A 26,992-nucleotide genomic window follows, 5' to 3' on the forward strand; every position below is an offset into this window, starting at 1 on the left:
ACGCTATCAGGCACCACGATTATAACTCGTGCTTGTTGCTGTGGAGAAGAAAAAAAAAAAAAAAAAAAAAAAAAAAACAGTTTACGATGACTCGCATGTGGCTTTTCTTCCTTTCTCGGATCCTATCTCAAAGCAGGCACTCACTAGATAAATCCTCTCGCGATAATATGGCAAAGTAGAAAACCTGTAAAGGTTTAATCTAATCTAAACTGACATTGCCGCAATTATCATAGCAACCGCGGCACATTATTATATGGATAGTAGTAGAAGTAGTAAGTAATTATAAACATAAGGAAGAGGATCCAACCACCCCCCTCTTCCCGCAGAAGAACATACAGCTCAGCTGTTCATATTTGTCCCTAAAGACGCCCTAAGACACCGTAACACGTGAAGAGTCTTAACATCGTCGAGTTAAAGAGAAAGAGAGAGAGAAAAAAAAAAAACAAGAGGCAGCGCCCACTAGTTATACAGGGAGTTCAGCGTTTCTTCGTCCACCGGCTAATGTCTCCAGGGCACTCTTGATATAGGGTCCCACCACGGGGATGTTACCCGCGAATTGGCCGATTGTGAGGAGGAAATCGCCGAAGAGGATGAAGAGGCCGTAGAGCTCGATCAAGAAGCCCGTGAGAGGCCAGCGCAGGAGGATGAGGAGGATTCCGCAAACAAAGGCAGCGGTGCCTTTGAGTTTTTGGCGGCGCGAGAAGAAAGCGAACGTTTTTTCAAAGCCGATTATCAGAGTCAGCCCGATGAGGAACAGGATCTGGAGGTAGGTTAGATATCTATAAAAAAAAAAGGATTGCGAGAGCGCGGGTCTAGTGGTGGACTTGAGGTGTACGCACATTCCCCATCGCCAGTCTGGAAAGAGGAAGAAGAATGTCAGCAAGAAAATGCTTCGATAGGACTTGGGCATACACACAATGAGCGGTCGAAAAACATCAGAACACCACCGAAAAGGAACAAACCCCCTAGGAAAATTCAATCGTCAATGGCCTGGTTTCTTCTTGTCGCGTGCGTCAAGTGCCGCAGGCTAAGTAGAACAGAAATGCGTCAACCTACCAGCAGAGCAAAAAATCATACCGATTTCTATCCGACGCCATACCAGTTAGTATATACTTATAAGAAATAACCATGATCGGCTTCAGCAGGTAAGAGACATATATGAGAGCAAGCGATTGTTCTTACTTTGGTTATCGGTCATCCACATAGTCGGCATCTTGAAAGTTCGTCACGAGAAAGTATCGCTGGATTTTTTTTAAAAAAAAAAACAAGAGAGAGAAGCGCAAAAATAACAATAAATAGATAAGTAATAATCTTGACTTCTATTCGGGTCTCAAAATATCGAATTCAGCGTATCTTGCTTTCACTTTGCTGCCTCAGGAGGTTCCAGGAAGGTAGGAACTGGGTTAAACTAGACGGAGAGTCTGGCAAAAGACGCCAAGTAGTTTGAAAATGAATCCTGTCCCCTTCTGCGAGACATAGATGTGCGCTGGAGGGCGTTTGTTATCGGATCAGACAAATCAGATATTCTTCAACTGAATTATCAAAAAACTCCAGGTAAACAATTCCCAAGAATCGCGCACAATAACCAGAATTCTGCCACGTCTTTTCCCAAGTTCGTTGGCGCTAATCTGGTTTCGGATGGCGGTCTGTTAGTCGCACACACTAACTTTTCGGGGAAGCTCCTGAATCTCGTTTTTCCATCCACCAAAAATTCATCCAACATGGTCGTGGAAGCGGTCGGCTCGAGCTGCATTAATGAAAGGAAGCAAAGCTTGACTTATTTACGACTATCATGCTCTTTAAAATGGCATTTTCAACTGCAATTAACTAATTCGGATCTGAAGTTTGTGCCACAACTTTGATTAAAGAATCAGGTACAGGTACAGGAGCACATATATACAGCCTTGTTATATCAGTCCGTCCCTCCTTGGAAGTTTCCTTATTTTCGCTCTCAATACGTTCCAATTATCTTTGGCGGAGCTAGTTTCCGTCCCATACGCCGCGGCGACAGCATCCTAGGATGCTGTAACTGATGTTCCATCCGTGGAGCACCGGTACTAGTCGAGTGCTTCAGCACAAGGCGAAGATCAATCCGTATTATAATATACAAGATCACTAATAAGCCGGAGCGTTTTCTTGAGCCTGTCTCGAAAGGGGCACGGTGGGTGGAAAGGGCTTGACTGTGTTGGTCGTACATAACGCTTGTATTGGAATCGTAGTGTCTGAAATGTATTATCAAAGTCAGTCACCCATGACCTGCAATTCTTTAATATGAATCACTGCATCTGCATACCCTAGTCGTTACGCATCCACATATAAAATCGAATTCGTCCTGATGGATCCTGTCATTTACTTGAGCACCACATGCGCTGCCCTAAGCTCAAGGTAGCTTTCTGGCACACCCTGTCCCAGAGTTCTAATCACACTAAAAATTTCCTTGTCATGATATCTGAGCCGTGTCTTGGGGTCAGTGTATGCCGCAGGGAGTCCCGTAATATCGCAGTATCGCCGCTGCTGCGCCGGGTGTAGCGATGGTGCAGATTCAACATTTGTATAGGTCACAGCAGGTCCTGAAGAAAACATAGCACGTGCATTCTTCTCTAACACAAGCGTAGAGAGGTTTTGCGCCGCCTGGGCAATGTTCGATGTGCGTGGGTTCCCTTCAGCAGGAGTCACGCTTCCATCAGTACTGGCGGACGTGGTAGGCTGCAAAGGAGTTGTCATTCCAGAGTTGGCTTGGGTAGCCATAACCGAAGCCTCCTTTCTCGAACTATCAGAGATGAGCTGCTTGACGTTCTTGTTGCGTCGCTGGGATGGTCTCCAGGTGTGGCTGCGGAAAGGGCGCGGAACCGCTGCAATATCCAAACGATCGAGGAGCAGCTGGTGGTTTTCGCTTTCGGCGGGGGTAGGGGGAGCCATTTCGAATGTTTCGACGATTGAATAATTTGATTCAATGATTGAGAGTAGAATATGATGCGAGCTCGTTTCACCTTCGATCGAACGCTGGTAGTGAGGCAGCTTCGGAAGCTGGAAGCGAGAGTTCGGGTGTGCTTGGCGCAGAAGCTGGATTGAGGGACACAAGGAGAGAGTCCAACGCGGTGATTAATTCATAGAGTCTGTACCTAAGAACTTGATTTCTCAATTTTGACAAGTTTGAAAAGGTGAATATACTTTATTTTGAAGGAAATAGTCCTGGTTTTTTCCAACGACAGCCAGAGATACAGCCAGAGGGAGGCATTGCACGTGACCCAGCTATATAAAGTAATGTCAATCAATTGCGGACAACAAACACTGGCTTCCCGTCAACAACCACCTAATAGACCCAAAAATGGTAAACTCCCTGGTTCATTCTCAAGATACATATATTAACGCAGTGGAAATACAGGAAAGTCCACATGAGCATCAGCAGGCCCTCCTGCTCTCCCGAATAATCACCAATATTGTATGTGGTGCGAACGTCATTTCCTCAAGCCGGCAGCGCTGACAAGCACCAGGAAAAACTAAATGAAGCTGTTATGGTCATGAACAAGAGCCTGCAAGTATGTTGTGCCTCAACTACCACTACCGTGTTTTATCCAGGACTAACCAGTCCATAGGAGGTAAACATTCAGAATATGAACGTCGAGTTGGTGGCCCAGATGTTCAAGAACTACCAGTCGAATGTTCTCTTCCACCTCGAAGGTTGGCTATTTCGCTACTTCAAAGCATCCAGAGTTCCCAGCTAATTAGTTATCAGCCACGGAAAATTTGAAGGAGCCCTCTTGAAGATTTCGTTGGACATGTGATGATTGTTAACGGCTTTTCCTATTGAACGTTGAACACGAAACTTAGATACCACTTCATGAAATCCAGTATCATTTTTATCTTCTTTATAACCTTTTTCTATTGTACTATTTTATCATCTCCTTAATTTATAATTCAAAATCTGGCTCGAGAGTACCTCAGTATCACGAAATGATGGCTATACTAACGCCAGCCAGTCTTGGCGCCATACAAAAGGTGCCGGCGGTGGCCAGACTTTCCACCGCGCCGAAGCTGGGGATTGACCCAAACCTCTTCGTTCGTCTCCATTGTCGCCGCTGACCACCTCCGCGTTCGTTAAGGCGAATGCAGCAAGGTCGAAAATTCCATTTCCATCAAACCCTTCACCTATATTGCTAGATCCCCCTATGCGACAAACTACCATGCGCTGATCGCTCCCATCCGGAAGCTCCTTAGTTGCAGTTGATCTCACCCCAGCCGGCGCCATCAAATCACCACCATGACCATCACATCGGTGCAGTCGGTTCTCCCGACTCGCTTTGCGATGTCCTCGTCCGAGAATGGTGCCGCCAAACCTCCCCCTAAAATATACCATGCGCAGGATCCTCCTTTCAAAGGCTACCAGCCACCGCAGCCGGAGGGGTACGAGCAGAGCAGATCCAAGCCTGATACCAGCGCCATCGTGATTGACAATGGTGAGTTGACATACGTCGCTCTGTTCTATGGCTAAATATGGTCTTCTAATGCCATTTTTCTCTCGTCAAGGATCGAATCTCGTCAAAGCCGGATGGTCATTCGACCAAAGCCCCCGTTTCATTCTGCCGCCTGTGATGAGTCGCTACAGGGACCGAAAATTAAACAAAGCCTGTCAGTTTATCGGATACGATGCCTACGTCGATGCTACTACGCGTGGGCAGCTGCGCTATGCGTTCGATCCGGGCACCAGTGTGGTTGGCAACTGGGATGTGATGGAAGGAGTGCTTGACTATCTGTTTATCAAACTGGGAATTGATGGGGCCAATGGAGGAGTTGACAGACCTATTGTCATGACAGAACCTATTGCAAATCTCAATTACCCGAGAAAAAGTGAAATCTTCCCCAGAATATGATCCTGCCTACCTTTGCTAACAAACATCAGTGATGAACGAGATCCTGTTCGAGTGCTACTCCGCTCCCTCCGTCGCGTACGGTATCGATTCACTCTTCTCCTACCGATATAACCGTGGAACGGATGGCCTCATTGTTTCCTCGTCGCACACTTCGACGCACGTCATTCCCGTCCTCAATTCGAAAGCCCTGCTATCCAACTGTTCGCGCCTGAACTGGGGTGGTATGCATGCCTCGGAATACCTCTTAAAATTAATGCGACTGAAATACCCCACCTTCCCCGCGAGGATGACTGAAAACCAGATGGAGGATCTTGTGCACCGCCACTGTTATGTTTCCAAAGACTACGACCAAGAAATAAGCAGCTACTTAGATTGGACCGGTTTGGAAGACAGAGACCATGTGATCCAATACCCGTATACGGAGCACATTGTGCCTGAGAAGACAGAGGAAGAATTAGCCCGGATTGCAGAGAGGAAAAAGGAAAGTGGGCGCCGACTACAAGAGCAAGCCGCCAAGATGAGGCTTGAAAAGCTCATGAAGAAAGAGCAGGAATTAGAGTACTACAAAGACCTGCAGCGTGGTCTTCAGTCCGAGACGAAGAAAGAGATGAAGCGCATTCTGGATGCTGAAGATCTGAAGGACGAAGCACATCTCGAGAGGTTGATCCGGGACCTTGAGCGGTCCATCAAACGATCCAGGAACAGAGATCTAGGGGTTGAAGAAACCGAAGAACCTCCGGAGGAAATGTCGTTCCCTCTACTAGATGTGCCAGACGAGGAGTTAGACGAGGCTGGATTGAAGGAAAAGCGCCATCAGCGACTCATGAAATCCAATGTCGAGGCGAGGCAACGAGCAAAGGCAGAGAAAGAACGGGAAAAGGCCCGTCGCGAAGAAGAAGAGCGTCTAGATCGCGAAAAGCGAGAGAACGATTTTGAAGGCTGGGTTTCTGAGCGAAGAGCCATGCGCCAGGTAAGTCTGTTTCTACTGATCTGTAAACTAAAGCTAACGGAATTATTTCCAGAATATTCTCCAAAAAATCAAAGAGCGTGATAGGATGAAGGCGGATCTCGGAAATCGCAAGTCGCTCGCCAGTCAGATGCGTATGAAGACTCTCGCCAATCTTGCTGCAGACGGCCCCAAGAAGCGAAGGAGAGGTGGAGACGATGATAATTTCGGAGCCAATGACGAGGATTGGGGCGTTTACCGAACGGTAGCCACTGGAGATCAAAGTGACGAGGAGGAGGAGGAGGACCTTGGTGGAATGCTCGGTAACGTGGAGAAGGAGCTTCTCGAACACGACCCGGAATTCACGGAGAACCATACGCTCGCTGCGCAGTCCGACTGGACGAAGAGCTTGGTTCACGTATTCCTTCGTGGTCCCTGGCCCTTTGACCCAGAGAGCCAACGTGAGGCGCATCAAATCCACCTGAACGTGGAACGAATCCGGGTGCCTGAGGTCGTCTTCAAACCCTCCATCGCGGGTGTTGACCAGGCAGGATTGGTTGAAATTGCCGCCGACATTGTCAATCAAAGATTCTCGAGTCCGGAAGAACAGGTGAAGTTACTGCGGGATGTCTTCCTAACCGGTGGCAACTCTCTTTTCCAGAACTTCGACGAACGATTCCAGAAAGAGTTCCGAGCCTTCCTTCCTGTTAATACGAAGTTGGCTGTCCGTCGCGCCGCCGATCCAGTGTTAGATGCTTGGAAGGGAGCTGCTCAATGGGCCTCGGGGGCGGAGTTGGCCAAATCCTCCATTTCACGAGCAGAGTATCTCGAGAAGGGCAGTGAATATCTCAAAGTAAGTCCAACTTTTACATTTGATTTGGGTGATATTTTCTAACACGACCAACAGGAGCACAGTCTGGGCAATGTCACTTCGTGGTAATTAGCTGCCAGCTGCAAGGATACGACTAGACTAATGTCGACTACAAAGTACGGCGGTAGGACTCGGGAGTCGGGCGTATAAATTGGTCGTTATTTGGATGAGATTTATGGCTTCTACAGAGTCATCAAGGATCGCAAAACATTAACTATCTGTACTACATTATTCATCAGAGACTATCAGGTAGCAAGCATCCATATTGAATTCCTCGGTTTACATTGGCAGTTTGTATAATTCTTCCTTACCTCTATACTGGTTTAATAGTTAATAATTTAAATTATTCCCAGCAAGCACATGATAATCTCTCATGAGTTCATTGCGTCTTAAAGACTCCGTTTAAAAACAGAAAGTAGCCCCGACGTCATCTACCCCCGGGTGCATATCGTTGGATGCACTGCAGAGTCAGCCAGGCTCGAATCCATCAAGCTATGCCTTCAGCCTTGTGGGTCTGGACTAACTACTACTGTGTAATACGACCCTCCTAGTTGATGTCTATGATAATGATGATGACAGTGATAATCCCTAGAGCTCTGTTAGTTGGTACTCAGCGAGCAGACTAAGAATCAATCATCCAAACTAACCTCTGGCTATTGAGTACAGGATTGCAAGATCAATTGTCCTGCCCTACTCACCGATGAAGAAGCGTCCGGCAAGCACGGATCCAAGTCGTTAGTTACTATTCAAACTAAAGCCCGAAAGAGGAAAATAGAGAAAGCTACCCGAGTGAGTAAGTCCACAGGGTGGGGGAAGTGGCACGATTCTCCTGAATATGATTTGTCTGTTGTTCTGCACTTTCGGGCAACATAAGCTTAGGTCAGGAATGAGTGAGGATGTGACGGGATGTGAGGAGGATCCACGCCGCTAAAAAGAAAAGAAAAGGAAAGGAAAAATGTGGGATACCAACTCTTTATCGTCAGGGCTCGGATCTCCGGTTTCTCCTCCTTCTATGTGGCGAGACCAGTATCCAAGTTTACCAAGGGATTTCCTGGTCGACTACTCTGTCTAGCAGAGAGAATCCCTATGCGGGGTACATGTAGAACATCGAGTCCAGGGAAGAAAAAAGAAAGAGGAAATGCTCAGGGTTCTAGATGTATGCTAAGAGTCTAAGAAATGGATCAGGTTGGATCAGTTAGGGCTTCAGATCCTAGTAGAACTTGACACCTTCTCGGCCACAGGGCTCCCTTTCGTCAAACTAGTGAGCTAAGGGTCCCCTTCTCCTCATGCTGACCTTTCCGTTCTTATCCAGGCCATTCTCTTGTTTGTTTGGGCGGGTTTTTTTTCTTGATTGTTGATAATTCCGCCTGCTCCCGACTCCAGGTCACGCAACATGCCCTCTTGCTCCAACGATGGGCCGACGATCCGGGATCCCTTGCTGTCCGCTGGATGCCGTCTGGACTTTGTTGTCAACTTTCCGATTGAGTAATTAAGTCTCGTTCGATCTTTCGTTGCAGGTCGCCTCTGCTCTAGACCAGCAGGAACTTGCAGCCATGCATAGCAACCCCTCATTGAGAAAAACATTTTGGTGTAGCAGGTCACACAATGCTCAACACAATGCTATCATCCACTGGCAAAAGAGATATCCTTGGGATATGGCTCGTACGGCTTGTCGCTCACCAGCTCAGGAATATGCCATCTCGAATGATGCAGACCCTGCTGCGTAGTATAGTTCTCAGGGATTGTTATGACGCATCCGTGATCCGGGGAAGCCAGCGCCACCACTCCTGTACCCATTCACAGTCTCCCTTTCCACTTGAACTGATTATTTTTTTTCTCTTCCTTGGGGCTTTCGACTAGCGTGAAGTCGCATAGACCAAAGGGATGTAGTCAATTCTTATTCGCCGTGGGTCTGCTGCATCAGCTGCCACGGTCAAAATACTATGACGCAAAGCCAGACCATCTATCTGTAGGTTGATCTGGATTGACTGATGCCAATGCAGTCAATTGCCCTTGTTTACTGCTGCTCGATGAATATAAAGACCTGCCGTGGTCTCCTCTCCATGGTAGCTGTCTTTCCCATCTATCCAGACTTCAAAGAACTTCCCCTCAAGCAAGAACTTTTCAATTCCTTTCCCCTTATATTCAATCTTGAATACTTCCAAGATGGTGTCCAACACTCTTGTTCGCTTTCTTCTGCTCGTGACTCGAGCGCTGCAATGGTCTAGCGCTGTTATTGTGATGGGACTCACCTCCTACTTCATCCACAGGGGACCTCGTGGTCAGCACATCACCTACCAGGAAATCATTGTATGAAGCGCTTCGGCTTCCCAGTCTTTTCTTGCCCTTCACTACTGACACAATCCATCAGGCTGTCATTTCTGTTGTCTTCTTCTTGCCAGCTTTCGTCTCGCCCTTTATGCCCAATGCTCTCAGCCGCTTTGTGCTGATCATTGACGTCGTCTTCTCTTATCTGTATATCAACCCAACCATCCGCCAAGTTCTCAAGATTTATATAGACTGACTATTCGGTTCCCATCAGGTGGCTTACTTCCTTCATCTTCGCTGCTCAGGACTACAACTGGCACAACTGCTACTGGGACGCTCCAGCATCCATGGGCTGCTCCAAGAAGAAGGCCAATGAAGCATTCATCTTCCTGGCTTTGTAAGTTGCACCATTCACTCACTTGGTTCTTTCCTGACCTTGGGCCTAACATGACCTAGCATCTTCACTTTCTTCGGCATGTTCCTCGAAGTGTTTTCTCTCTGGTCCCACAACCAAAGCAACAACACCTCCCCTGCCATGGAGAAGAACGAACACGGTGCTGCCCCTGCACCTCTCGACGGACCCTCCACCGTCGCCCCTTAGATGCCCCAAAGAATTCTTCCAGCCAAGTACAACAATTCTTGCGGGCCAGTCATGCGTCGAAGATGAGTTTATGATAACTTGATGTATACTATTTTTTTTTTTTTTTTCGTCATACATGTATTCTTCTTGTTCGTCGGCAGCCAGGTAATATTGAACTGGATAACTGTACCGGAGCAATCCACGAAACCTGTTGATGAATGATGTGTTTAACGATACGGAGAATTTTTGAGATTAGTGATATTTAATAATAATGCTCTTGTGTCTCTATACTATGCTAATTACTTACTGGTGCTATGTAGACTTCCTGAAGTTAAAAGACTATGGCTATTCATCAAGTCAACAGACCGCGATTTGCTTGCCTTGATTCTAGCCTGTAGTTTACATATATCACTTTCAATAACTTAATTCTTATAGTTTATTGAATAATAGGTAACCTTTAGATATTCAACTGTATATTCACTATCTATTACACTCTACTCTTGACTTGCAGTAAGCAATATCCTACTAATCTCTATATTCACTATTATCCAGATTCCTGTGTTAGTTCCAATTCACACATGATTACATGGACTTATTCTCTACTTGCCTATATAATACACCCACTTCCCTGGTCTGAAGCTGTCCATTATCTTTTTCTTTCTCTTTTAGTTGCTGATATCTTTTCAGAGTCTATAATCAAGTACAAGATTCACGTGCGAGCTACCCTTTGCACCCCTACACCATACATTGCTAGTATATCGGAACGCCCATTTCTACTATGGATATACTGCTAAAATTCTCGAAGGATGCTTCCAAAAAACGTGGAGATCATCAGAAAGATTCCAAGGAGTCTAGAATCCGATGGCATGTTGTTGCGCTCACATCAAAGCGAGGAATAATTTCTACCGTCCGCTCTCAATCGCCTATACTAGCCATACCTCGATAGCTTTACCCGTACTACTACTGCTACCTAGAGAGTATGGCTCTCTTCGGACACGACGGGTTTCCGAGGTCTGCATTTCCTACGTTGCCTAAACTATTAGGCTTTTTACAGACTCCTCTATATCTCGCGGCGGAGGAGGAATCCGCCTGATACAGGAACGGCGCTTGTCCAAGATGTTTTTCGCGAGTTTGACGTATATCTTCACCACCAGAGAGAGATCGAGGGACGTCCCAGCTATGGGTGGCCACGGTCGATGTACTACAGAATTGCGCAGCAGTTGGCCAGACAAGACCCTGCGTACTATCTATGGTACGTTCTCTTGCGGCCAGATCACTGCTGGGCGGCTAATCAGCTACCCCTATTACGCCAAGTACGCACGACATGGCGATTCTACATGGTTTCGTCACATCGATATCAACATTTCGCAAGCGCTCGCGCGGGGCAGAGGCATGGCCACTATCCAGAGATCGATCTCGTTGGATGAGGAGGATACAGATAACTGCACTCACTCAGCTGCTCCGCGGAATGCAGAAGCATTCTTGCGGAACGGGAGTCGCCGAATAAGGGAACGGGGTCAGACAGGATCTCATGCACGTAAACTGCTACACCACCTAGTTGGGCTAAATCAAGCATACCATATCTAATGCGTGCAACTCGAACAAGGCCCCGATATTCTTCTCCACGTGGGGCATCACACTCGCCAGCAAGGTGTGAACAATAAATATACATTCAACACCCTACACTTATTAGATACCTCAGTGCCAAAAAGGGAGGATTAGGTGACGGGCATCCATTTCATGAGTTGCTTTCTTAGGAGTCAGTCACCGTACCCATTTATTTAAACACCCAGCTGATGTTTAATGACACCGTACGGGTACCTGGATATTGGGGCGGGGCCTGTGCAGGGTGCAAGTGGAACGAATACGCCCGTCTCCCACGTCTTCCACAATGGTTCGCCGTCAGCTGCATTCAAATACCATCTGCCCCAAATCTTTCTGGTGCCTGTCTTGCTTCTGCCGCTCCAGGCCGGTAGGAATTGATTGTGTCCTGGGCGCTGTTGCGATGATTTGCAAAGGCTGTTCACGCAACAACAAATCCTATAATCCTATATGTTTAGCTGTTGTTTTGTTCAGTATAATATTAAAGAACCATAGCCAGCAGTGATAGTAATACTATATTATACTAACACTGGGAGCTATCCATTACACATGGCCTGAATATACTTTTAGGGAGAACTGGGGGAGAATATCTTGTGCTTTTCAAATGTAAGAAAGGAGAAAGCCCATACGATCTATATAAGAGTACAGTTTGTATCACCTAATTTAAAGATAATATTTAACTTACATATATAGTTCAGGTAGCATGGTATTACAAGCAGAAATCTCCTACTAGTAGAACGGCAGTGGCTAGGATCAAAATATCATTGCTTCTCTCAGGACAAAGCGCCTCCCCTTCCTCGCGTGGGATTTGGCAGTCCTTACACCTGAGATGCATTACATGACCTCCTCTTTGTTGCCTTCTCCTTCTTCTTCTTCTTCTTACCCTAAATAGGCAGAACTTATCTGCAGTTTCGGATATCTTTGTATAGCATTTTCCTTTTCGTTTTTTCCGTTGCAACGAGGAAAACAGTCTGATTAAACTATATATGCTGAGAGCGCCGAATAAGCAACTAAACTACCCATATAAACGATCGAAGTAAATCATAAAGTGATGTCAAAACATCGCCCTACAACTCTGCTAAGAAGCTGTCCTCCACCTTGCCCATTGGGTCAAGGTACTAGCCCTAGATACAAATTGTATGTCCATGGAAATTAGCTACCTCCTACATAGTAGTTCCAGGCAAGACAATAATCCCATCGTTGATGCTACTCTCTCTGTGCTTGTACCCATAGCCATTGGATAGACAAAGTAGTGATAGAATGTCAAGATAGAACAAAACAGTGCCTAGGTTGTTGGACGATGGCTTTTTTTCCTACTGTATTATTCTACGTCTAGTTTATGTGGTCAAATATCCCGCGCCATTTTCCATCAAGGTCCCATAACTCAGTTGGTTAGAGTGTGGTGCTAATAACGCCAAAGTCGAGGGTTCGACCCCCTCTGGGACCACGTTTCTTTTTTGTTTTTTTTTTTTATTTTCTTTTGCTTCGGTTTGCCTCTCCATTTGGCTGGCTCGATATTCAACCACTCGGTGTATCAAGGGCGTGGAATGGCGCTGGAGCTCCTCAAGTGCTAAATGTATGACATGCCATTGTTACTACCCTTGTTACTACTGGTTAATTTGGGCGTAGAATTAATTCATACCATACGTTCCAGTTTATCTTGCGTTTCTAATTGGGGTCTCTACCTTTATATATCATATCCTAGCCCCATCAAGGCCAATATTTGTACACTTTTCTGGACGAATGTGCTGTTTCGGAGACAGATATCGGAAGTATAGCTAAGGTCTTCTCTTCTTGGTGTATGTGCCTAACTTTGGGGCACGTTTGTTCCGTTCGTGGTTCCGAGTTTCGTAGTTCAGCCAATGTCAACAGATGCTTCAGTGGGTTGAGTTGAAAGTGGTCGCAGGAATGACGAGTTCATCGACGCTGGCTTGATAGTGGTTTTGTGGTGAGCGGAGGGCCCGGAAATATATATTGATGGAATAACTCATGAGCAGACAGACTATATGATGTATCGCAACAGCTAAACCGCACCCCATAGACGAGCCATCTACCTAAATTCCCTAGTAAAACCGAATATAGATTTTGCTCAATCCCCAGATGGTAAAACCCAGATAGGCATATATATTATTTGTCAATCCCCATCAACTAACTAACCAACTATATGGTTTCTACTGTAAGCGTCTCGCTGGCGAGGCGCTTGGGTATGGGTAGTGTTGGTAAAGGAAGCAAAGCTACACGGAATACAAGGGTAGTAGGAAGGTATTAGAAGTAATAAAACAAAGTGCTTGCCTCTTAGTACTTTAGGGGTTATTATATTACTATTTATATTACCTAGTTAAGTTACTAGTATAGTATAGGTAACTTAAATATTACTATTCTCCTAATTATTCTTAGTTACTAGGTATATAGTTTAGCATATAGTTTAGCATATAATTATATATTATATAGTTATTATAATAATTATTTTTTTTTTCCTTAGTAATATATCTGCGCGCTATATATACTATACCTAATCTAGCTTAGTATTCTATTAAGGAGGAGCTAGTCCTAGTTAGTATAATATAACCTACTTTTTTATTTAATACTAGAGATAATAATAGTATATATAATATTATTTTTATTAATTAAGCTTTATTAAATAAGATATAAATAATATTATATTTTACTTTAAATAAGATAATAAATAGGAATAAATAGTTTACTAGATATATTAGTAGTAGATAAAGATATTATTATAGTATAAATATTATAAGGGAATACTCTTTTATATATACTTTTTTTAGTTTAATTTATATTCTAAAAAATCCCTTTTAATAGGTTAATATATTATATTAAGTAGATTATTATTACTTAAGTATTATAATAATAATTAATTATATTATAAATCTTATAATTCCTTTAAAGTATTCTTTATTTAGTATTATACTAGCTATATCTTTATAAAAAAAAATTTATTTAACTATTATTATTTCTTTCTTTATAAATACCTTTATTTTAGTAATATAAATTTATTATACTAATTATTTATAAGCTCCTATAGTAAATCCTTCTATATCTATATTAATTATAATACCTATAACTTCTATTATTACTAGTATATTTCTTATAATTCCTATTATTATTATTTTATTATCTAGCAGGACTATATCCCCCTTATTCTTTATAACTATTTCTAGTATTATAGTAACTCCTATTATCTCTCCTTTTACTTCTTCTATTATAGTAACTTTAGCTACTCCTATTACTATTACTATACTAGCTCCTGTTATTACACTAGCTCCTGTTATTCCTGCTATTACTATGGCTCTAGCTACTCTAACTATTCTAGTTACCTCTACTAGCCTAGCTACTATTACATGGACACTATATTACTTATATTATATTAAATCTTAATAGTATATAGATAATAGTCCTATAGAAGCCTGTTCTTATATATACTTAAATTTAAGATAGTAATATATTTAATATACTTGCTTATATAAAAAGTATTTCCCTATTATCCTGCCTATATAAGTTAATCTTAGAGAAATTTAAGTAATATTTAGTAAGGTAATAAATATAGTAGCCTGTACCTAATAAACCTATATTATTAAGATTTTTATTTATTATCTTAAGACTAAAAACTAGATAAAGAGATTACTTTAATTTATTAATTATAATATATTTTACCTACTTAATATATAGTATATTAGAGGTAGTATAATAAAATTAGAGAATAATAATAAGAAGGTTTAGAATAATTATAATAATTAAGAATTTACTAATATTATAATATAAATATTTTATTATTTTTATTTTTATATAATAAAATTAAATTATTTTTTTAAGATTCCTTAATACCTATAGTATATCTTTATTAAATCTTAAAATCTAATAAGAAAAAGAGAAAGAATAATACTATTAATATATTTTTATAATTTTTTTAATTTTTTAATCTTATTAATTTATTATTTTTATATTTTATTATTTTATAATATTTTACTAGTATCTTACTTATATCTTATTTATATAGTAAAACTTATTTAGAATATTTTATATATTTTTTAAGTCTTTTACTAATTACTAAATATTTTTATATATTAGTTATTCTTTTTATTTAACTAGGTATTAGTCTTTATTATATAACTTTTATTATATAATAATCTATTCTACCTTCTATTCTTCCTTATTATTAATAATAACTAGCTAGAATAGTACTAGTAAGTTACTATCTCTTATATTTTATTCCTTAAGGAATAATATATAAAAGACTAGGTAGATTTTTCTATATAATTTAGGTAATTATAAATAGTATACTTATTAATTTATTATCTTAATTATTTTAAATAGCCCTTTATATTTAGTATCTAGCTTCTTACTAGGCCTCTATATATAGATATTTTTTATAAATAGTAGTACTTATTAATCTATATAATATTTAATTAGGTAATATCTTTTATTATAGTTCCTTACTTATTATTTAGTAGTATAATATAGGCTCTTTTCTAGCTAATAATATTTTACTTATAATTAGTTAAATTATTCTTCTATTATTATAATTATACTAGAGTCTCTAATATTAGTAAGCTTAAGTAATACTAGCTAGTAACTATATTATATTTTATAAGGGGATATTTCTAATAATATATTTTTTATATTATTATATATAAATTCTACCATGCCTAGCTAGTCTACTTAATTAATTTATTAGTAACTAATATAGGTCCTTAAATAAGTCTTTAATATCTAGTTTTAATATTCTATTTAGCTATCTATTTATAGGTAGAATATAGTACTTAATTATTCTTTAACTTAAAGCCCTTAGTATAGCTAGATCTAATATTTACTAGTAAAGAACAAGCTATAATTACTTACCAGGCTTTTTAATATTCTTATTTTAAGTATAATCTTTTCTATAAATATATTAGTTAGCTCTTTAGTATTAATATTCCCTATTATTAGAAAATATTTAACTTCCTTAGTATATTAATCTATAATTACTAAGATAGTATTATACACGCGCCCCTTTTATATTAATAGTAATAAGCCTATAATAAAGTCTAGAGTTAGATCCTGCTAAGGATATTCTAGTATTAGGAGCTTTATAAGCTAGCCTAGTAAAAGTTATCTAGATATCTTTATTTTTTAATAAATTAAATAATTTTTTATATACTTTTTAATATTATATTATAAGATATTTTAATAAAATTTTTATTTAATAAAATCTAATATTTTTTCTTAATTAAAATAACTTATATATAGATTATTATAGTATACCCTTAGTAATTCTTAGTATATTATTTAATTAGAAGAAATATAAATAATCTTATTATATTATACTAGCCTATTATTATTAATATATTATCTATTCTTATAAGTTTATCTTTATTTAGTATTATTCTTAAGCTACTTTATTATTTCTTATTTAAGTAGTTTCCTTACTATTTAAGTATATTTCTAGTATACTAGGTATTCTTTACTAGTATTACTCTAAATTTAATTTATATAGGTATCTTTATATTATATCTCCTAAAGTAAGTCTTATAAAGTAATTAATAGTATCTTATAGACTTACTTATTACTAGCTATTCTTTATACTAGTATTCTTTAGATTAATAGTTCTAGATCTTTTAATTATATAATTAGGATCTCTTAGGGAGTTACTATCTTACTTTTATCTTAATTATTCTATAAATCTTCTAGCTTTACCTAAAGTATAAGCAAGAGTTCTTTAGCTATATTTTATTAGGTAGATTTATAATCTTTTTATCTTAAAAATATATTAGCTAGATTAAGGCTACTAGACTAATATTTAATCTAGAAATTATATATTACTAAAAGCTTAACTTATCTAGCCTAATATTAATTTAAAGTCTTAGTAATATAAAAATATTTTAGATTTATATAATCTATTTATATATATATTATATATAAGTTATTTTTAAAGTAATAATATTATATCTTAAAGTATTTTATTATAGCTAGTAATTCTTAATTATAAGTTTTATATCTTTTCTTTACCTTAATTAACTTCCTTAAGTAAAAGACTATAAGTTATTAAATAGTATATTATATCTTTATAGACTAGATACTATTATATTATATTAGGATTCCTATAATTATAAAACCTAATATATTAATTATTAGAAATATCTCTTATTTTAGATTAAAATATTATAGTATTAGAAATCTAGAAAATACCTACTTTAATACCTTAAAGGTACTTTAATTATTCTTTATTATCTTAAAGAGGTTACTCTTTCTCTCCTTTACTATCTTCTTTAATATATTATTTAGTAGGGTAGTAATCTTAAAATATTAGTAAATAAATTTTTAAAAATATCCTATAAATCCTAGAAATACTTAAATATTATAGAATAAGTATAATTCTAGCTAGTTATTTATAGTATATACTTACTTAAAATCTATTTAGATCTCTTTAATTCCTATAATAAAGTTAAGGAAATATACTTCTTCTTAATAAAAGCTATACTTTAAAAGTTTTATATAAAGATTATACTTTTAAAGGTATAATAGTACTTTACTAATATAATATTTATACTTTTTCTTTATTTATAAATAAATTAGGATATTATCTAAATATATTATATAAAATTTATCTAGAATTCTTTTTATTATTTTATTAATATATATTTAAAAGATAGTTAAGATATTATATAATTTAAAAAGTATAATTAGATATTTATAGTATCTATATCTTATATAAAATATTATCTTTTACTTATTATCTTAATAAATATAAATCTAGTAGTAAGTATCTTATAAATCTAGTTTAATAAATTATTTAGCTCTAATTAATTAGTCTATTAGTTTATTAATTTATAGGAGGGGATATTAATTCTTAATAATAATTATATTTAGGCCCCTATAATTTATATAGAATTATAATAATTTATTAATCTTTTATATAAAAAGTACTAGTGCGCCTGCTATACTTATTAAAGACTAGATTTATTTTTTTTTTAATATTTAATTAATATACTTCCTTAAGATTATTAATTCTATTCTTAATATATTATATAGCCAGCCTATTAATAATATTATATTAATAATTAATAATATATTATAACTAGCTTTTTTAAAGAGAAGTATCTCTATCTCTTTCTTTAAGAATATTAATTTCTATTCTTTATAATATTTAAAGAGAGCCTCTATTATACTACTATTATTATATAGTTAGTTTAAGACTAGTATAATAAGTCCTTATCTTATTATACTCTTAAATTACTTAAGTAATTTAATTTTAATCTTTAATTTTTTTTCTTAATAGTACTAGGTATTTACTATTAAAGAAATATTAAGATTAACTAGACTTAATTAACTATATTTTAAAATTAATTAATATTCTTTTTTTTCTAAATTTATTATATAATATTCTATATTAAATTCTCTAATTTTATTAAAACTATCTATAATTTAGCTCTTTACCTAAAATCTTATATAATATAGTATTATTAAGCTATTAATAAAATATATAGATTACTTTATTTTTATTTTATTAAAATTTATTCCTTCTTTAATTAAGAAATAATAAAAAATAAAGTTCTTATTTATTCTAGTATTTATAAGTATTTTTATTATAACTTATTTCTTACTTATTAGGATAGCTATAATAGTTAAGAAGAATCTTACTAGTATCTTTTTATTCTATTAAAGTATTAAGGATTCTAGAATATTTAATTATTATTAATTTTAGTTTTCTAATTCTCTTATTTTCTTAATACTTTTTTTATACTAGGGGTATTTTCTTATAATATAATTAATTTAATTATATTAATAATATTAGCCTTTTTTTTATTAATTTTAGTAATTTTACTACTTCTTCTTTAATTCTTTTTACTAGAATTTATTTAGTTAGAAATTTATTATTTTATTATTATCTTTCTTTTTCTTCCTTAAATTATTCTTTAATATATAAGATTCTAAGAGTTAGTTTAGTTATATTTTATTTAGCCTTTTCTACTTCTCTTATTTTTAAAATTTCTTATATCTTACTTCTAGTTTAGTAACTTTAGCTAGACTTTATAATATTATTATATCCTACTAGATTTCCTTGTATAATTTAGGCTAGGCTATTTAAATAGCTAGCTAGTAGAGAAATTCTTTAAGATTAGCTTTAATTATTAAGATAAACTTCTTTATTTAGGTTATTAAGATTTATATATTTTATTATAGTTCTTATTTTATATATAAGAGCTAGTAAATTACTATTTACTTATAATCTCTTTCTAATTTTAGGAAATTTTATAAAAATTTAATAAATTTTATATAAGTAAATTTTTTAGAATTTATTCTATACTTAGAATATTATACTTACTTTATATTATTTTTTAAGTAATCTATAATATAATAAATCTTAACTATATTACTCTTATAAAGTTTCCCTTATAACCTAAAATAGTCTTAAAGATTTTTTAAGAAAATATTAAGTTTTTTTAAATTTTATATTTTAAAGAACTTAAGTTTAGATATCTTCTCCCTATTTATTTATATAGCTTGCGCTATATATTAAGTTATATACTATAGTTTATTATCTTCTATTAACTTAATAGATTAATACTAAAGAGTTACTAGTATTATTAAATCTTTTTTAATAATAATTTCTAGTACTATAGTTATAGATTCTATAAAATTTAGATTTATTACTTCTTAAGAAGAGGAGTAGGTAATCTTTTTTATACTTGTTATATTACTTTACTTAGTTAAGAAAGTACTTTAAATTATAAGTATCTTACTAGCAAGGTACTTAGGTATAGGTAGTATTAGTAAAGAAAGTAAAGCTACATAGAATATAAGAGTAGTAGGAAGGTATTAGAAGTAATAAAATAAAGTACTTATCTCTTAGTACTTCAGGGGTTATTATATTACTATTTATATTATCTAGTCAAGTTACTAGCACAGTACAGGCAACTTGAATATTGCCATTCTCTTGATTACCCTTGGTTACTGGGTATGTGGTTCGGCATGTGGTTCAGCATGTGGTTGCATGTCACATGGTCGCCGTGACATCTACACGGTGCGTGGGCGGGGGGAAATATAGTTGGCACCCAACATCAATTCCTCCAGCACCAAGTAACTAGACTGGAAATACAAGACAAAGTAACACCATTGACATCTTCTCTAAATATATACATACGTTCTTGCCGCCTAAAAACAAAAAAAAAAATTGAGACAGGGCCAGAAAATAGCAAAAAGATGTGGTCCCAGAGGGGGTCGAACCCTCGACTTTGGCGTTATTAGCACCACACTCTAACCAACTGAGTTATGGGACCCAATTGTTGAAAGTTGGCCACACTAAGTGCCTCAAGTAAGGGAGTTATATTTTGCCAACAGTCGCCGCCTTGGCTCTGCATTGACCTGTCTCGCTCATCCTTCCTAAATCAAGTCCAAGAATCAATAACACAGAAGCATTTGTTCTTACCGTCCACCATGGTTCTTCGAAAATCCCCCTTTCTCCCCGTGTATGGATCCGACAGTCGTTTTGTTTCGTGGTAACCATTTGCAGATGCACCGAACCATGTTTTCCTTACCGTCCGGACTCAATCTGCCTAGACAAGTCTCCACTTCCTCGATGCCCCAAGGCATCCATTCTCTCTCGACTGTCGAGTTTCGACCATCGACCGACACTGGACATGTCGTCTTTTCCTCCCTACAAATGCCCATTTAAATCCGACACTTTTTATCTCGGGGATACCGCTGAAGGCTCGGTTTGTCTAGGATGGTTCCTCCCGAGTCGCTATTGATTTACTACCCCTGGCAATCGGAGAGAAAGAGCCAGCCAGTCCAACACTCTACTCACGTACTCCATAGTTAACCTTGCATTCGAATACATATGATGCAAGCCCTGGATCATGTAGTCAAATATGCGGTTCAAGCTTCAACAAGGTCCCATAACTCAGTTGGTTAGAGTGTGGTGCTAATAACGCCAAAGTCGAGGGTTCGACCCCCTCTGGGACCACGTTTCTTTTTCTTTTATTTTATAATTTTTTTCTCTTTTTGGAACGTCTGATATAGATTTATGGAAGGACAAATTACAGAGTTGACAGCAGTGCATGCTTTGACCAGGAGAACCCAGCTGTCACGTACCAGGATTGGTTGGCCACTAGGGAATGACGAGTCGAATCGTTTCTGCGTCTGGGAGTCGCAGGTAGGAGAGAGAGTTTCTGCATTTCCGAGGCAATTACAGTTTCGTCCGTGGTACAGTTATTCCCGTGCTTTGACGGTGCTGAGATCGATATTGTTTGAAAGTCATGTTACTGTGTAGTGGATATATATATATGTATTCATTTCCACCTACAACTCTGCCCAATTATTCTACATCAATCACTATGTATAACACCCATAAAAACACGAGAACAACTACCTAATACCAGGTAGAAAGATACGTATCTACATTACAATTCCTTTGCCAACCTCCCCAACGCCTCGCCCTCCACCATCATCTTCATCCACTCCTCCATCGGCCTCGCCCCAATTTGCTTATAAAACTTAATACTCGGCTCATTCCACGTCAACACACTCCACTCCAACCGTCTGCCCTGGATCTCCAACACCTTGCCCGCAAGATACTTCAGCAGCTTAAACCCGTAGCCCTTGCCCCTGGCCGAAGGCTGCACATACAAGTCCTCCAGGTAAATCCCCGGAGCCGCGCGCCAGGTCGAGTAGTTGTAAAAGAACAGCGCCATGCCCACGGGGATCGGGGAGGGGCTTTCCTCTGTTGCCGGGGGGGTGATTAGCGCGGTATAGACGGAGCCTCGCTTAGGCGGGGCGTTGGGGAAGGAGAGTGTTGCGAGGAGGGATTCTTCGGTAGCTTCGACTTCGTGGAGGGCTCTTTCGTAGTCGGCTAGTTCGCGGATGAATTGGAGAATCAGAGGGACATCTGGTTATTAGTTAATTAGCGATTGCACAGTGTATGCACAATATGTACATTTTTTGAGGGGTGCGGGGCACTTGCCCTCGGGGGTTGCGAGTCGGATTGTGGCTTCGGTGGACATGATGATGATATAGTAGGTGGTATTCTTGGGTATGGATGGATGCACGAATAGATGGATGAGTGAAGTGAGTGAGATTTTGGTAGTTACGAGTGGATTGAGGACACTGGAGAGAGCTTTAAAGAAAGAGAAGTACCGCGTGTCATCGATCTTGCCTCCCTCTTCCCCACTATCACCACGCCCTGTGAGTGACATAGGGGTTCTCAGAATTGTTAGCAATGTCACAAGGTAATTAGTTACTACATTAATTGGACTGTATTGGATAATCCAAAATAATACAAAAGCCCTGGTATTGATATATAGAACAAGTGGAGAAAAGAAAATTATGTACCCAAATAATTGCCAGGATAGCCTGCCCTAAATGTAGTATCACAGCACAGGTTGGGGGGTATCTTCGTTACAGAATGAACTTATTTAGAGGTTATAGCTGCCATCCACTTTTGCTCATCCGTTCTGTGACCGTTAGTGTAAGACAATGGCAGGAGTAGTGTAAGATATCCTTACCGGTCGAAATGCAGAAGCATCCCCAGGACAGGGATCAATTGCTTCTGATAATTCTTGTCCCTTTGTTCTAGGAACTGGAGGAGCACATTCTTTAGGTAGATGTAGTCAATGGTGCCCGTCGGGGTTTCACCTCTCTGTATCGATGGGCTGCGGTCCTTGGACATGGGAGGAGTTACTCCTCTCCGAGAACCAGAGTCAATCGACGAGCGCGACGACTGGGGGTTGGCGGCAAACCGGCCCTCGTCCAGCATCTTGTTGGACTTGCGCACCTTCTCAAGTCGAGCATTGGTTTCCTCCACTGAACGACGCAGCTCAGCCTTTTCTTTCTCCAGATCGCGGACCTGCTTCTCGCTTTCATCGAGGGCATCGCGCATTCGAGCCATTGCCTGCTGTATGTCGCTGAGCTCTTGTGCGGCACTTTCTGATTGTGCTTCGAGTTGATCGCGTCTGCGCTTCCAGTCCTTTTGCGAATGCTCCAATTCTTCCTTGTCCTCCTGCGCGCTCCGCAAAGCCTTTTCGATTTCGCGAATTTTCGCCTTGAGCTCCTCTAACTCTCGAGACCGGCGTCGTCCCTGAGCACTTGCTTCATCCTCCGCGCGGTCTCGCTCTTCGATGGCCGCCTCCATCCTCTCCTTGAAATCGCGGGTCTTTGCCTCGGCCCGGCCCTCGATATCGTTGAGCAGACGTCGCATGGTTTCACCTTCACGCGTGCGCTCGCTGAGGAGACGATGGGCATCGGCCAATTCCTCCTCCAAGCTCTCACAGCGTTCTCGGGCCTCCTTCATCTGCATACCTAACTCTGCAGCCTGGTCGCGCATGCTGTTCATCAGGCTTTGTGCGCTTGCGTGTTGAGCTGTCTTCAGCTGGATTTCCTCTCGCAAGCCCTCGAGATCCTTGTTGAGCTGAGTAGTCTGTTGTTCGTACTCCCGTAGTCGGCCCCGGGCAGTCTTCAGCTCATCCTGGACATTGGAGAGGTCGGTCAAAAGCTTCTGTTTAGTCTCTATGGCTTGTTGTTTCCGGCTCTCGGAGTACCGCAGGTCAGATTGTGCAATTGTCAAGTTCTCCTCGGCTTTCAGGCGACTGTCGATTTCTTGCTTAATCTTCTGGTTAAGCGTCTTGACTTCGGTCTCGCGGTCAGAGATAGTGGTCTTCAAGGTCTTAAGCTCCGCCTGCAAATCATCATGTCGGCCCTCCAGTGTCCTCAACTCGCCAGTTTTGCTTGTTAGATCCTCTTTAGTCGACTTGAGTTCTGCACTTTCAGCTCGCAGCTTCTTGAGCTCAGGCTGTACCTTTTGGAGCGTCTCTCGCAGATCCGTCAGATCTTTAAAACGCGTGGTTGCCAGCTGCTGCGCGGCAGATAGCTCGGTTTCAAGGGAGGTGAATTTAACTTTGAGGTCCTCATACTCGCCCTTGAGATCGTTGTGAGCTTTTTCAGAGTCTGCATTCTTGGACTCATTATTTTCACGAAGATCAGTAATCTCTTTCTCTAATATGGCAATGGTTCCTTCCAAAGCTGTCTTTTCAGCGGTAAGCTCCTTGATCTTGTCCTTTGCTGCGACATGTTCTTGACCAATGTTGAGAAGATCATCACGAAGGGACTCGATCTCCTCCTTCAGCTCCTCCTCCCCCTTGAGTTTAGAATCAAGCCGGTTGATTGCTGCTTCCTTCTCCTTGAGTTGCTGCGCCAATTCTTCAATCTTCTTCTCAAGTTCAATAAGAGGGGTGCTTGTTTGCTCAGTTTGAGGGGGAGATGACGGCGGTTGTGCAGTTTTATTGTCAGTAGTACTTGCTGAGTTACTGGCCTCTTCTCCACCTTTACCACCCTTCTTCTTTTTGCCCTTCTTTTTCTTTCCGCCTCCCGAATTACTTGGGAGATTAACAGGCTGGCTAGATGCTTCCGCCGTCTCGTCTGCGGGCTCCAAACTTTGAGAGGGAGCTAGGGTCTGTCGAAGCGCTTCAAAATCGGCCGTTTGGCCCCTCGTCACCTTGTCCTTAGCTTGCTGCCATTTCAAATTGTCCTTCATATTTCCGTCAAGGAAATCAATAATATTCTTCAGTCTGCCAAAATCTTCCGTCTTCTGTTCCACATCCGATTTCAAGTTTGACATTGTCTCCTGAGCATCCTTGAGCTGGGTTCTAAGGTTGTCCACTAAGCCCTGTAACACTCCAAGACGCTTTTCGTTCGCCTCTTTTTCTTGTTTAGCCTCTTCTAGTTTCAAAGTCAGCTCCGCCTGTTGATCAGAATCTCCGGCTTGGGCGGTTTGAGTCTGAAGCTGCTCGATATCATCTGCTTTCAGCTTCAGCTCAGCCTTGAGCTTGTCCACTTCGGTGCTGGTGTCAGCCATGACTTTCTCCGATGTTTCAAGCTTGGACTTGAGGTCGTCGATTTCGCCTTGCTTCAAGGCCTTCAGCTTCTCCATGTCCGTTTCCTGCCTGTCCTTGAAGTCGCGTAGTTCCGTGAGCTCTCGAGTGGCGGACTCCAGGTTAAGCACCATGCCTTCAGTCGACTCACGTGCTACCGACAAATCCCGCTTTAGGTTTTCTGCTTGGGTCTTCAGGCTGTCAATTTCTTCCTGTTTCTCTTTCAATTCTGATTCCAAGCGCGGGATTTCATTGTCAAAGGAGAAGAATTCCTCACTCTCCTGCTTGGCCTCCTTGAGTGATTCCTTGGGTGATGAGCTATTTTCACCACCTTCTGACCGTGCGTTTTGTTTGCTAGCTTCCTTGAGGGTTCTTAATTCCTCTAACGCAGCTTTCTCGGACTCTTGTGCCCGTTCCAATTTCCCCTTGTATTCATCTCTGTCAGTTGTTACACGCTTCAGCTCTTCCAGCACCATATCCCCTTTGAGTGAAATCTGGTTCAGGTATTCGGTCAAGGCCTTGGGATCGCTGATTGAAGTCAAAGGAGTGTTCTCGCGTAAGGAAGCCTCGAAGGGTTCGATTGATAGGATGCGGGAATGGGCGACTCGATATGCTTTGAGGAGCTCTAAATTGTACCAGAAAATTAGCGCCCTTAGCCCACAACTACGACGAGGCTGTACTATACCCTGATAACGAGTTTCCAGCTTGCTCAACCTCCGTAGCTTTGCTCTCACGTCAGGGGGGAGCTCTGAAGAGGGCTGAGTAGCATCTGTAACTGTAGCATTCCCCTTCCCATTTGACACGCCCTCCGTTGCGCCTCCACCTTCTCCAGCGTTTTCCTCTGCGGTCGCCTCGGGGCCCGTAGCGGTCTCCGGTCGCGGTGTGGCCGACCTACTAGATGAGTCGTCATCTCCAATAGCAAATTCTGGCTCAAACTCTATCGGGTCAGGACCTCGCACGGGGGTTCCAGTATTCCGCCGGGGACGAGTGGTTCGCCTGCTCGGGGACAGGTTGCGACCAGGCGGGCGGCGAGCGGAGTTAGAGCGGGCAAGGGAGTCTTGAGAAGATCGTTGTCGGGCTTGTTCCTCTGCAATCCGAGAGTCGATAGCTTCGCGAAGACGCTATTTGTAAGACAAAGAAGTTATTGGCACTGGTTAGCATTCAGGAACGCATCAAGCCCGCATCCAGGCGCGGCTACCTCGCCGACGAAGTAAATATCCGGGGCTGGAAGAGCAGCAATGAAGGCGTACCTGAAACATGACTGTGGCGGGCCTGTGGGCCAAGGCCACAGCAATATGTATTAAAGAAAAACAAAGAAGAAAAATGCGAGATAAAACGACAAGAACTAGAAGCAGACGTAGGAGAGGAAGTAGAAGGATCATGAAGCGATGGATGGCTTCTGGTGAATGAATGGAACGTGGCAGGCGGAGAGAAGTTGGAGTGGCAGAAAGACGACCTGTCAGAAATAGAGCTGATGTCTTTTATCAATGGGGATTCTAACTCAAGTAAGGTAGTTGAGAGTAGGTGAAATTATATTCACTAGTTAATCTGAATATTCCCACATCACAAGATAAATTGAAGGAAGGAAAGAAGAAGGATCCATCTTTTTGGTTCGCTCTGAGGAGGGACTCGGAGTACTCCGTACACTGTTCCTATTCAACCCCTATGTATACGGGAGCACGGAATGTAGACGGTAACGTAATTCCTAGGTCATCCAGCCACCACAAGTCATCCAGCCACCCACCAAATTCTACCAATCGTTGAAAAACTTGAAGCTATCCCCAACTACCAAAATACGTGTATTTCTATTAATTCTAATTATTTAGATATGTAGGACATCTAATTCTAGTATGACCTTGAATATTATAATTAGAGCATGTTGGTAGAGCGCGTTTTGAACCTTCTAAAGATGGTATTCTAACTAATACTGGGTTAATATTTTTACTAGTAGATCCATTATTTTGCCTATTTTATAATAAAATTAGATCTCTTGCT

General features: G+C 39.9%; 8 protein-coding genes and 3 non-coding genes across 11 annotated transcripts; 6 read left to right on the plus strand and 5 right to left on the minus strand.

The window, feature by feature from the left end:
- Nucleotides 1–171: 171 nt before the first annotated feature.
- P175DRAFT_0481648 (Got1 family protein) lies at nt 172–1,543 on the minus strand. The gene is made up of 5 exons (XM_040895473.1): nt 1,183–1,543; nt 1,057–1,083; nt 917–965; nt 840–855; nt 172–760 (listed from the first exon to the last, which is right to left on the minus strand). The coding sequence occupies exons 1-5, from the start codon at nt 1,211–1,213 to the stop codon at nt 464–466; spliced, it is 420 nt and encodes a 139-aa protein (XP_040751744.1). The 5' UTR covers nt 1,214–1,543; the 3' UTR covers nt 172–463.
- Nucleotides 1,544–2,181: 638 nt separating this feature from the next.
- On the minus strand, nt 2,182–3,170 carry P175DRAFT_0502491 (uncharacterized protein). The gene has a single exon (XM_040897395.1). The coding sequence runs from the start codon at nt 2,917–2,919 to the stop codon at nt 2,350–2,352; it is 570 nt and encodes a 189-aa protein (XP_040751745.1). The 5' UTR covers nt 2,920–3,170; the 3' UTR covers nt 2,182–2,349.
- Nucleotides 3,171–3,295: 125 nt separating this feature from the next.
- P175DRAFT_0282203 (DASH complex subunit DAD4) lies at nt 3,296–3,901 on the plus strand. The gene is made up of 5 exons (XM_040892757.1): nt 3,296–3,331; nt 3,386–3,442; nt 3,495–3,539; nt 3,597–3,681; nt 3,737–3,901. Exons 1-5 carry the CDS (start codon nt 3,329–3,331, stop codon nt 3,763–3,765), a joined length of 219 nt encoding a protein of 72 aa, XP_040751746.1. The 5' UTR covers nt 3,296–3,328; the 3' UTR covers nt 3,766–3,901.
- A 38-nt stretch (nt 3,902–3,939) lies between these two features.
- Nucleotides 3,940–7,037, plus strand: P175DRAFT_0502492 (actin-related protein ARP5). The gene is made up of 5 exons (XM_040897396.1): nt 3,940–4,457; nt 4,528–4,848; nt 4,901–5,841; nt 5,894–6,670; nt 6,725–7,037. The coding sequence occupies exons 1-5, from the start codon at nt 4,262–4,264 to the stop codon at nt 6,755–6,757; spliced, it is 2,268 nt and encodes a 755-aa protein (XP_040751747.1). The 5' UTR covers nt 3,940–4,261; the 3' UTR covers nt 6,758–7,037.
- Nucleotides 7,038–8,553: 1,516 nt separating this feature from the next.
- P175DRAFT_0282277 (uncharacterized protein) lies at nt 8,554–9,894 on the plus strand. The gene is made up of 4 exons (XM_040892758.1): nt 8,554–8,998; nt 9,060–9,163; nt 9,231–9,353; nt 9,413–9,894. Exons 1-4 carry the CDS (start codon nt 8,855–8,857, stop codon nt 9,555–9,557), a joined length of 516 nt encoding a protein of 171 aa, XP_040751748.1. The 5' UTR covers nt 8,554–8,854; the 3' UTR covers nt 9,558–9,894.
- A 758-nt stretch (nt 9,895–10,652) lies between these two features.
- Nucleotides 10,653–11,123, plus strand: P175DRAFT_0533358 (uncharacterized protein; the record flags this gene model as incomplete). The annotated part of the gene is made up of 1 exon (XM_040900047.1): nt 10,653–11,123. The coding sequence occupies one exon, from the start codon at nt 10,653–10,655 to the stop codon at nt 11,121–11,123; it is 471 nt and encodes a 156-aa protein (XP_040751749.1).
- Nucleotides 11,124–12,511: 1,388 nt separating this feature from the next.
- P175DRAFT_0t87 lies at nt 12,512–12,585 on the plus strand. The gene has a single exon. It is a non-coding gene; the product is annotated as a tRNA-Ile (tRNA).
- Nucleotides 12,586–20,339: 7,754 nt separating this feature from the next.
- P175DRAFT_0t91 lies at nt 20,340–20,413 on the minus strand. The gene has a single exon. It is a non-coding gene; the product is annotated as a tRNA-Ile (tRNA).
- Nucleotides 20,414–21,025: 612 nt separating this feature from the next.
- P175DRAFT_0t88 lies at nt 21,026–21,099 on the plus strand. Its single transcript has one exon. It is a non-coding gene; the product is annotated as a tRNA-Ile (tRNA).
- Nucleotides 21,100–21,421: 322 nt separating this feature from the next.
- Nucleotides 21,422–22,181, minus strand: P175DRAFT_0502494 (GNAT family N-acetyltransferase). Its single transcript, XM_040897397.1, has 2 exons — nt 22,096–22,181; nt 21,422–22,020 (listed from the first exon to the last, which is right to left on the minus strand). Exons 1-2 carry the CDS (start codon nt 22,133–22,135, stop codon nt 21,536–21,538), a joined length of 525 nt encoding a protein of 174 aa, XP_040751750.1. The 5' UTR covers nt 22,136–22,181; the 3' UTR covers nt 21,422–21,535.
- Nucleotides 22,182–22,542: 361 nt separating this feature from the next.
- Nucleotides 22,543–26,256, minus strand: P175DRAFT_0494125 (putative vesicle-mediated transport protein (Imh1); the record flags this gene model as incomplete). The annotated part of the gene is made up of 3 exons (XM_040896006.1): nt 22,543–22,585; nt 22,637–26,118; nt 26,248–26,256. The coding sequence occupies 3 exons, from the start codon at nt 26,254–26,256 to the stop codon at nt 22,543–22,545; spliced, it is 3,534 nt and encodes a 1,177-aa protein (XP_040751751.1).
- Between the last annotated feature and the right edge of the window lie 736 nt (nt 26,257–26,992).

Source organism: Aspergillus ochraceoroseus (assembly GCF_002846915.1).
Source record: "Aspergillus ochraceoroseus IBT 24754 chromosome Unknown P175scaffold_5, whole genome shotgun sequence".
In the NCBI taxonomy this organism is placed as follows: Eukaryota; Fungi; Ascomycota; class Eurotiomycetes; order Eurotiales; family Aspergillaceae; genus Aspergillus; species Aspergillus ochraceoroseus.